The sequence below is a fragment of the Hirundo rustica genome, chromosome 23, assembly GCF_015227805.2.
Source record: "Hirundo rustica isolate bHirRus1 chromosome 23, bHirRus1.pri.v3, whole genome shotgun sequence".
Classification (NCBI taxonomy): Eukaryota; Metazoa; Chordata; class Aves; order Passeriformes; family Hirundinidae; genus Hirundo; species Hirundo rustica.
Window position 1 is genome coordinate 1,542,701 of NC_053472.1, and position 11,130 is coordinate 1,553,830.

At 56.3% G+C, this 11,130-nt stretch overlaps 1 protein-coding gene across 3 annotated transcripts in view; it reads left to right on the forward strand.

Annotated features, from left to right (window-relative positions):
• KIRREL3 (kirre like nephrin family adhesion molecule 3) overlaps nucleotides 1-11,130 on the forward strand; it is a 357,261-nt gene extending 346,131 nt beyond the window's left edge. For all 3 annotated transcript variants that reach the window (XM_040085022.2, XM_040085020.2, XM_040085021.2), the window contains 3 exons: nucleotides 2,839-2,948; nucleotides 9,482-9,568; nucleotides 10,493-11,130. In XM_040085022.2, the coding sequence (XP_039940956.1) occupies nucleotides 2,839-2,948; nucleotides 9,482-9,568; nucleotides 10,493-10,936 (641 nt within the window). In that variant the 3' untranslated portion in view covers nucleotides 10,937-11,130. The remainder of the gene's footprint in view (nucleotides 1-2,838; nucleotides 2,949-9,481; nucleotides 9,569-10,492) is intronic.

Consider the following 11,130-nt stretch of genomic DNA (forward strand, 5'->3'; position numbering starts at 1 on the left):
CCCCCCACTGCAGAAATGTGTTTAATTTTCAGCGTGATAATGATGCCTCTCCCTGTTTTATCCCTTTTTTTCTTTTTTTTTTTTCTTTTTTTTTTGAAATCTCACAGCCTCCGTTAGCAAGAATTCATGAATTAAATAGGGGAAGTAATTTATCTTGCTTTTTGGGGAAGGATTGTTGATGGACAGGACCCAAGACCAGGACAGTTTGATGTCGTGGAGGTCATTTGGCAGCAAGGGACAATGAAAGCACCTGAAGGAAGCGGGGCCAAGCCGTGTTCCCACGCCCATGGGCTGTTTTTTCCCCATGCCAAATCCTTCAGCAAAACAGAGAGCGTGTGGTTCATTATTTCCCTCTCGTTTGATGGAACCAGATGGTGCAGGGCTCTTTACAGGACACACGATTTCACAGGAACGCCATGACAACAGATCCCAGACGTGGTGAAAACGCCAGGATTTAGACCCTCACAAGCTGCAGGCATGCAAGGATGGGCTGCTCTTCAAGGGGAAAGCCAGGAGGGGACAAGGCCATCCCAAATGCCTTGTGTTATTTATCCCATCGAAAATCAGCAAGAAGAGGCGTTTTCCTCACCAGGGCAGGGAAGATAGGTTCTGGAAAGAGGGCACTGGAGACATGGTGGCAGGGTTTGTAGTCCCTTTTCTCCACTGTGCTTCCGGTGCACTCCCATTTAGAAAAGGTTTTTGGGTCTCTGGTAAACCAGAGGCTGCTGGGTCTGGGCACCTTCCCTGCTCTGCTGCTCCTCTGGCAGTGTGATTCCCTGGGGAGAGGTCAGCAGCAGCCCCAGGCCAGGACAGGGGTCCCTGTGTTCCCTACAAGGCTTCTTTGCCTCTTCACTTTGGGATCACAACAAGTAAGAGATCACCCAAGAGATCAGCCAAGATCCTTGCCCTGATCTCCCTTCCCTCCCCAAAACCTTACAGGAAGGGAAGAGCCAGACCCATCTGGGGACCCCAGCAAATCCAGAGTGCAGGTGGGATTCCCCAGCCTGAGATCCACCATGGGGTCCTGGTGGCACCGAGGCCACTCAGTTCCCTTTTCCTGGCTCCAAAAGCCACTGGAAGCTACCAAAGCACAGTCTCTCCTTGGGTTTGGGGGGAACCGGGAGCATCAGCAGCTGAACCAGACCCCAGTGACACTCAGGGTGCAGAGCCCTGCAGGGAAGGGCTTGGATGTGCCCGGTGGATGGGCTTTTACCCCAGTTTTGAGGAGCTGATGCCACCTGAATGCTGTGGGCACTGTCTCTGGTGGCAGGAGGGCAGGAACACCAGGAGGAAAGGTGAGGAAAGGATTTCATCCCGTCAGTGGTGTGCAATGTGCACAGTTATTACAGAGATCAGCTCACGAACCGACAGAGCACTTGGATATCAGGAGAAGGACTCATTTTCTGCCAGGATGACTGCAGATTCCTCTCCTAAGACAAATACTGGAGCGTTGTGCCATCATTTACAGCAACAACCTGGTGCAGGCTGCAGGAGCAGTTGTGTGGAGGGGACACAGTGACCCAGCAGTAACTCTGCAGAAGGAATCTCCCGACCCAGCTACTGACCACAACTAACAGCAAAGGGAGAGGCAATCCTGGCCACGTTTTGGGAAAATGCAGCAAAACAAAAAGGACCAGGTGCAGACACACCGAGCCTGGAGGCTCTGGAGAAGAAAAAAACATTTACTGCACATCTGTTGTTATATCTTCAGTGACTTAACAGCCCAGAGTTATGTAAGGGGGAACGCTCCTGGGAGAGGAGCTGCAAGACACTGATTCGCTTCTCCTTGTGATTAAAGACAGCGGCTCCAGCACCAGGAGCGTGGTGCCAGCAGGACATTTAAAAAATAAGCTGTAGTAACTTCCCAGTGCAAGGCTTTGCCTTGTGCCCTGAGACTTGGAGAGGCCTGGGGGCTGCGGGTGTGAGGACAGGGGATGCCGGGAGAGATGAATTCAAGGACAGAGCTTCGAGCTGCTGTGGGTTACATCATTCAGTTTGCTTTCGAGATAAAACTCCCGGGGGTCCAGCCTTTTCTGGACTGATCCCCGCAATCCTGGCTTGGCAGGGCGCTGCTGCATCCGTCAGCTGGCGGTAGATCTGACGAACCAGCGGTTCAAGGCAGGTTTGGGGCTGGCACAGCCATCCTGGGAGGTGAGAGCCAGATCCATGGCTCTGGGCCGGCTTCAAAGCTGTTGAGGTCTCGCTGCTCAGATTTGCCTCCATCTCTGCTTTTCATCTCGGCTTGCGCCGCCGTTCTGCTCCCGCTGCTCCATGTCTGTGGTTTAATTCTGCTAAAATGACTTGCTCAAAGCACGCCTGACACCTTCAGGGAAGGCAGGGAGTCTCTCCAGGAACGTTTCTCTCCTCTCTCATTGTCATTTCCAGGCTGCTTGGAGATGATAAAACCATCCCTGGCTACGTCTGTGCTCATTGCTTGGCCTTTTCCATGTGTTGTTTGCACCCCAGACTGGGGGAGGCTTTTCTCAGGGGTTCCCAGTGCCTGGGCAGAGCTGCTCCATCCCTCAGGAGCAGTATTTCCTACAGATCAGCAGGCTGGACAATGATTTCAGTCGCTGTGGGAGCAGTTCTGCTGCAGCCCAGCCCATGGTAACAGCACCGTGAGCGTGGCAGAGGCCAACCGAGCTTCAAAAGGAATTCCTGTAGGAGTCCGAGCCGTCCATACCTTACGGCAGCGCAAATATTGCTCCTCCAGCACTCCAACGGGCTTGCTGAGCCGGGTTTATTTTCTCTAGTGCTGCCGGGAATCCTCAGTCAGGATTGCAGAAGCTCCACCGCTGCCTCGCACTAACCCCCTTTTCCATCTCCCTCTTTTCCCAGATCTCAAGGGGGTGGTTTCTGCCAAGAACGATATCCGTGTGGAGATCGTGCACAAGGAGCCGGCCTCGGGCAGGGAGGCAGAGGAGCACCCGACCATCAAGCAGCTGATGGTGAGGAATTCCTTCCCCTCCCTAAGCGATCCCTCCGGGCAAAGTTTGACGGTAACAAGCCCACACGTGTCGTTCGGCATCAGGAAGATGCTCTTCCAAAAATCCCGTTCTCGGGATCCACACTCTCTTGCCATAAAAACTCCTCGAGTGAAACTCGGCTAACGAGGAGGGAGAGCCGGTGGGGGTTTATTGCGGTGGCCCCTCTGCCCGCAGGACTAATTGCAAAGCAAACTTGCCTCCTCACCCTGGGACAGCTGCAGAGGGCACAGGGGTGAGCACGGCGTGAACACGAGCTCATTAACCAGCGAGGGCTGCGCCCGGGCGCTTCCGTGGGCAGCACCGAGGTGCGCGCACAGGGATGGATGCACGGCCGGAGCGCCGCGGGTGCGGGGCCGGTCTGTGACAGCCGGGCTGGTGTCACCTTCCCGAGGCCACTGCCTTCCCCCGGGGGGACAGACAGACAGACACACAGGGCAGGGCAAGAGGAGGATGGCTGAGATCCCAGGAAGCGCAGCTCCTCTCCGCCATCCCCTCCGTGCGCTGTGGTCACCGCTCTCTGTGGCTGCCTTGCCTTTCGCTTGCTGGTGACAAGCAGAAGCTGAAAAATGGCAGAGAAACCTGCAGAACAAAAAGGAGATAAAAGGGAAAAGGCGGAAGGGATTGAAGAAGCCAGCGGTTATTTTCTAGGCTGCTGGGTGGTTTTTTTCCTCCTCTAACTCTCAATGTTTGGGCAGTAATTGTGTGTCCTACCTGCAGAAGCTGTTCCATGAATCCCCTGGTGGAAAGGCAAGGCTGATCATCGTAGGGTGGGTGGAATTTCTTGCTTAAATTGTCAGGATTGCCAGAGTATTCAGACAGCCCGGGAGCCTCCAAACAACGAGGCAGGATGAGGTGGAGGCCTGGCAACTTATCCCAGCACCACTGAGGTTCCTGTGCAAGACCCTTCGTTCCCAGTGGGGCTTTGCCTTGAGAAATCTGCAAGTGCGTGGTGGGATTTGCAAGGCTGGAAGGACAGAGGAGGCTGGGGTTGGATTTGGAGCGATCTGCTGGGATGAAGGGGAATAAGAAGCTTACTCTCCGTGGGACCCTGTACATCATCTGTGTGATCAGCAGCGCCAAGAGCAGATCTGGCTCCCACAGGGGCATCTGGGATCATCCCAAATCCCACTCCAGACTGTAACCACCAGGCTGGAAACACACACAAAGCCTCAGCAGAAGAGAACATTTACCACTGCGAGTGAACAAGGAAGAGGATGGTGGTGGGATCTTGGAAGCCATCCTGGGGACTTCCTTAGGTTATTTCCAGGAGCCAGGGGGTGATTCCACATCAGCCTGTGCCTTGGTGAAGCTGGGAGTGGAGCAGTGTGGAGCTGAGCTGGGCACGTTGTAATGAGGATTCTGGCAGGGTGGAAATAATGCAGAAAAAAAAATGACAACATTTGTTTGAGAGTTGGGAAATAATGCGGAGGTTTTTCCCCAGGGAGAGGTTGTGGAGCTCCTGGGTTTATCAGCCAGACTGGTGAGAGGTGGTTTGGTCATGGTACAATGGAACTGTTGAGGTGTGAACAGAGGAGGCAAAGCTGAGTGCTTCCGAGACATGACAGAGACTCACAGCCTGGCTGGACCAGGAGAGGGCAGTTCTTCCCCTTCCCTGGCCAAATTCAGGCATTTTTCCTGAAAATACAGCAGCTGGAAATGGCATCATTGGATCAGTGCTGTTCAGGAGCTGGAAGAGATGGTCTGTGGTGTCTGACCCTGATGCTGGCAGGGTTTGGTACAGCTGGGATGTCCTACCTGCACGGAGAAGGCACCAAAGCCTCCTCCCCTGCCTGGGTCAGAGCCTCCCCACCCTCATCTGCCCTTGGCAAGCACGTCCTTGGGAAATCCTCCCCAATTCCTTCTCTCCTCAGAGTCTGCAGGGACCCCTCTGTCCTTCATGCACATCTTTGCTCTGTCCAACAGCTGGTGTGCGCATCCTCCTCGGGCCACCCAGCCCTGGATGCCAAACAGCTTCCTGATAAAAATGTTCCAACTTTGTCAATTAAATGAAGGATCAAGTTAAAAACTTCCTCTTGCTGATGAGGAGCAATGAGAAGAGGAGGAGGGCAGTGCCCAGCACCTCCCTACCCTCACCCCAGGATTTTCCAGCTCTCCCTCCTCTCAGTGCCAGCATTATTCCCCCTGCTTCCCCATTTGCCTTCTCCGAGCATCCTGTGAGATCTCCATCCCTTGAGATGATCTCCTCGCCCTCACCAATGTTCATCACACCTTGCAGTTTAATAACGACCGTGACTGTCCCTGCTGTGCCCGGGGCTCGGGATCATTCATGTGGATGTTAGCGAGGAGCAGCCACGCTGGCAAACAGCTCCTCGCTGCTCTCCATCCTAACCCAATCCCGGCCTCTCGGCCGAGCCCCTGACTCCAGCACAGCCTGACCTGCTCCTGCTGGATTTCAGGATGCTCAGCACCGTGGATGTGCCTTTGCTCCTCGGTTTCCCACCGCGTCCCGCTCTGCCGGAGCGTTCCTGGCCGCACACTGCCGGCGTGACTCTCCACCCCACCAAAGGCTGTTTTGTCATTCTCCAGCCATCTGTGACCTCCGCAGCCCACCGTGCTTTTCACGAGTAATTATTCATGCATCTGTAAATTCATTAACACCTTAGGATACGCCTCACGCTGGCTGATTTGCATATGTTCACATCGCCTCAGCGGCGTTCCCACCCCCTGCTCCGAGAGCTGCTCTGCCAGGCAGCGCCTACGGGCAGGGAAAAGGCTGCCAGCTCTAGTGGCTGCAGGCAAAAGAGCCTGGTGAAGAATCTGATCCTGGGGAAAATAAACCACAACAGCCGCGTTCTCCCTCCTGCGGGATGCATTGCACGGGCACGGCAGCTCCGTTGAGATGGGGCTGCGAGGAGGGAGATGGAGAGCATCATCAGCTTCGGTGTGGCACAGCCTCCTCCCTTACCACAGCTGCGATTATTCCCGGCTGATCCCACCCCGTGCCCTGTGAAAATGGGGCTGACGATCCCAAAGGAGCCATCCTTACTGCCATGAGCAGTCCGAGACGATCCCAAAGGCACAGGCAGGCAGAGATCTCCATCTCTGGATCATCCCTTCCATCAGAGGGGATCCAGGGTGGCCAGGCAGATCCAGGCATCATTTTTGGTTCATATTTGGAGTGGAACAGTCAAAATTATCAATGCAGTGATAGGTTTATCTTTTCCCATCTCCTTAAACCCATCCCTCTGCTCCAAGGGCTGTTCCTGGTTTGTTCACAGCCTCCACAGGTGATCAGCACCGGGGAACTTTTCCAGACAGGTGCTCAGCTCAGATCACACACACAGAGAGAATCACACACAGACTCCCAGAACTACCAGGTTGGAAGAGACCTCCAAGATCATTGAGTCCAACCCAGCCCTAACACCTCAACTAAACCACGGCACCGAGTGCCACATCCAGTCTTTTTTTAAACACATCCAGGGATGGTGACTCCACCACCTCCCCGGGCACATCATTCCAGTACTGTATCACCATTTCTGTAAAAGAACTTTTTCCTAATATCCAACCTATATGTCCCTTGGCGCAGCTTAAGATCCCTGTGGAAGAGGAAAAAATCAAAGAAGCAGAATTTCCATTCTGGGCAAGGCTCATTCGTACCCACAGCCCAGTGGATGCAGCATCCCTTTCTCTGCCTTCTCCTGTGCCTGGACACGTACCCTGTGCCCAGTGCCAGCCTGGGGACACTGGCAACCTGAGCTGTCAAAGCCAGGCCTGAACTGGAGCTGGGATGCATCCCCACAACATCCAGCCTCTCCCGGGAGGCCCGGGGAGCATCCCTCCCTCAGAGCCGACCCCTCCCAGCGGCAGCAGCCCATCCAAAAGTGTCTTTGGGGGAGAGGTGGGACAAGGCGCTGTAGCTTCTCCTGTGGTGGGCAGCCGCACCTGCCCCAGCAGGAGCTCACATCACTGGGCCACCGAGGCCAGAGCCGGTGTTTGAAGGTGGTAAAGCTTCCTCGAGCTGGGAATTTCCCACAGGGGTTCTTTATTCTTGGGCTTGTTCCGTCCCTGGGAGCAGAGGAAGTGGCTGTTTCGCTGTTGGAGAATCGTCACCAACATCCCTCACCCTGGTAATGTCTGACCCTCACAAGTGCTGCAGGGTGGCATCCAATTACCCAACCAGCCGGGAATATTGTAATTAAACCCAGAGCCGGGCGGGGGAAGGCACTTTGAGCCTGCCAGGTCTGGAGTGCACTCAGGGACCTGCAGCAGCATTAAAAAAAAAAAAAAAAAAAAAAAAAAAAAAAAAAAAAAAAAAAAAAAAAATCGTGTCCACTGATGAAAGCCAAGAATTTAACATCCTGTGGGATTCTCCATCTCAGAGCCTTCATTTGGCGGCATGAAGCGCGGGAGAGCTCTGCCTTTCCAGGGCGGCCCGGGGAGGCTCGGCGCTGCCTGCTGCTTCCATCCGGCGCTTCCCTGCGCTCAGTGGCCCTGGGAATGCGCTTTGCCCTGCAGGGATGCGCTCCCGGGGCGCTGGGAGCCAGCACAGCGAGCCTGAGGTGATGCTTCAGGATCTGGAGGGGCTGCCTGCCTTTTGCAGCGGGGGAAACCGAGGCGGTGGCGGTCAGGGATGCAGGGATGGAGTTTGTCACATCCCTCAGCCGCGCTGATGCAGGGCACCGGCGAGGTTTGGGAATGGGCAGGATTTACACCCCACCTGCGATGCCCCGCTGTTCCAGGGGTGGGGAGGGCTGCTGGCGCCTGGCAGTGCCAAGCAGGAGTAAGTCCTGGCATGAGGTGCCCGGGATGGGAAGGGCGCTGGCAGGAGGGGAATGTGTCCCCAGCCATGTGCACGGCCAGGCCCAGAGCATATTGGTGCTGTCACCTGGCTGGGGAAAGCCATGGCTCTGGAAAAGAGTCCAGGAATGGCACTGGGGCACTCAGACATCTCTGGTCCCTTTTCCCATGTATTTCCCTCTCCCCTTCCATAATCCCTGTTAATATTGGTGATGGAGTGAACTTTGGTTAACTTCCGTCCCTTCCTGGTGTTTACTCAGTGATGACAAAGCGGAAATCACACTAACGAGGATCCCACCGCCCACTAATTAATGGTGTAAAGTTTAATAAAGTTGATGTTAATGTCCGGCCGTAGTGGGGGAATTGGAGGTTCAGTGATGTGATGGTGCATTGTGGATCTCATGCCCCCAAATCCACGGGGTGCAGCCGAAATTCAGAGCGTCCTGGCAACCCCGGGGACAGGCAGGGTCCCCACGGGGCTCAAGGAACATCCTGGATCATTCCCACCATCGCTTCAGGAGGCGACATAAAATGGCTTTAAGCAACCTGTCAAAGCCGACTGTAATTCCAGGGAGGTTTGGTCACAGTGGAACTGTCCCCTTGGTTCCTACCTCCCTTCTCCCCTCTCCATCCTTGGGTCTGGCCCTGCCCTTGGGGCATCCAGGCCAACGCACCAAAAAAAAAAAAGCCAAATCCAAGGAGGAGGAGAAGTGGCTTTTCCTTTTCATTCCGAGCTGGGACCTGTTAAATCCTTCCGATAGCCTTAGCATCCGCAGTCTCTGCCTTTGCAGAGATGCTGTAGAGGATCGAAGGGGTCGCCGGGGCTGGCAGAGCAAAAAAAAACCCTCCACGTCCCATTTCAGCTGCAGTCGTTTAATCCTCGGCGACATTTGTATTTATTCTGGTAAATCAATGGCAGATACAGGCTTTCTTTTCCCTAGGAAAACTCAGGTACTTTTAATTTATTGCCTTTAACAGCCACATCAAAGGCTTTCGGGAGATGAACAGCAAGTGCCGCGGGGTGAATTTCCACAGCCACTTACCATCTTAAAGAGGAAGAGAATTTGGGCAATAAAGGGTATTTTGGGGGCTGATGTGGGGCTGTAATCCCTGAGAAGCCAGGCTGGAGGCGTCCGGTGAACGCGGGAGAAGCTAAAAAAAGGCAACTGAGAAATGGGTTGATAATTATCCTGCTTCCTGCTCAGCCCCGCGTGCTGAAGGAAGGGTAATTAAAGCCGCGGTGTAATTAATGTGCACCTTGTCCCTCCTCTCCGCCTCCCCCCGATCACAGCCAGCCTTCAAAGGAAAACTAATGAGGCGGCCAAGTTCAGCTGAGGAGGAAAGGATGAAAAGAAGGGAAATAAAAATCATTTAAAAAAAAAAATTAAAACCCCACGATTTTGGGGGGTGTTGCTTTGGGCAGGCGGGTGCAGCCCCAGCCCTCACCACGGTAAAAAATTCGTTTTCTACATCAGCCCGGCTTCTTTTTGTGTCTTAAACGGGGAAAAACTGTAAGCCAGGGAATTGTGTGGCTTTGGGGCGTCCGCTCGGCTCCACCGCCCTCGGACACAGCTGGGGCACCCCTGGGCGAGTCCTTGAATCCAGGAGGTGGCAACTTCCCAGTGCCCAGGGGCTGATGGTGGATGTGGGGCTGGCCCCACACGGCCTGGGGGTGCTGGGGAACCCGGGCTCAGGCGGTGCCTGGGATGCTGACCCCTGCCTGCATCCTCTCCTAGATGGACCGGGGAGAGTTCCAGCAGGATTCGGTGCTGAAGCAGCTCGAGGTGCTCAAGGAGGAGGAGAAGGAGTTTCAAAACCTGAAGGTGAGTTGGGTCCTGGGTCCCACCTGTGTCTCCAGCGCAGAGATGGGGTCGGAGCCCCCCCGGTCACTCCTGGCAGAGGGGCTGCACCCCGGGGTGCTGGGAGCCCCTCCCCGTGCCCACCACGGGGCAGAACCAGCTCCTGCCTCACCCAGCACTGCTGCTGCCAGGCTGTGTGTCCTCGGGCCATGTCCCCAGCGGTGGCCTGTCCCTGTGCAGGCCCTGGCACGCTGGCACTGTTGTGTGGCCCCAGCAGCTTTTAGGGATAACACCAAAGCGTGGTGCCAGGACAGTGGCGTGCCAGGGGCACTTGTGTCCCGGCCTGGAGGGGGCTGAACACATTGGAATGCACCGGTGGCACAAGAGGACATTGCTGGACGGTTTGGTGGTTGAGGCGTCCTCCAAAGGGGGGCTATGAAAATGGGGAAGGGTCTGCAGGGCTCATACGAGGAGCAGCTGAGGTGACTCGGCTTGTTCAGCCTGGAGGGGAGCAAGGGGAGACTCATCAGGGTCTGCAGCTTCTTCCTGAGAGACAGCTCTGATCTTCTCTCTGTGACCAGCAACAGGACCTGAGAGAACGACTGGAGCTGTGCTAGGGCAGGCTCAAGATGGATTTAGGGAAAGATTCATCCCCAGAGGGTGCTGGGCACTGCCCAGGCTCCCCAGGGAATGGGCACGGCCCCGAGGCCGCCTGAGCTCCAGGAGAGCTGGGACACAGCTCCAGGGATGCCCAGGGTGGGAGTGTTGGAGTGTCGGTGCAGGGCCGGGGGTTGGACTGGATGATCCCGGTGGGTGCCTCCAGCTCAGGAGATTCGATGATTCTGGTAAATCTCGCACATCCCGGGTGGGTGGGCAGGGTGGGCACCCCACATGCCGCGGTACCCAGGGGGGCCACCACCAACCTGCCCCGCTCCTCGCCCTCCCCAGGACCCCACCAACGGCTACTACAGCGTGAACACCTTCAAGGAGCACCACTCCACCCCCACCATCTCGCTGTCGGGCTGCCCGGCTGACCTGCGCCCGGCCGGCAAGCAGCGGGTGCCCACGGGCATGTCCTTCACCAACATCTACAGCACCCTGAGCGGGCAGAGCCGCCTCTACGACTACAGCCAGCGCTTCGTGCTGGGCATGGGCAGCAGCTCCATCGAGCTGTGCGAGCGCGAGTTCCAGCGCGGCTCCATGAGCGACAGCAGCTCCTTCCTCGACACCCAGTGCGACAGCAGCATCAGCAGCAGCGGCAAGCAGGACGGCTACGTGCAGTTCGACAAGGCCAGCAAGGCCTCCGCCTCCTCCTCCCACCATTCCCAGTCGTCTTCCCAAAACTCGGACCCCAGCCGGCCCCTGCAGAGGCGGATGCAGACGCACGTTTGAGCCCCTCCGGGGACGCTCGGGACCCTCGGCGTGGGCGCCGTGGCTCCGTGGCTCGGACAGTGGCGCCCGCCGGCAGCGGCGGGGAAGAAGCCGGACCCGGCCCCACCCGGAGCGGGGCTGCGGGGCTGGGGAGCGGCCGAGCATCCCCCCCGCTCCCCGTCCCTGGTTACACGCTAAGCACAACCCCGCCGAGG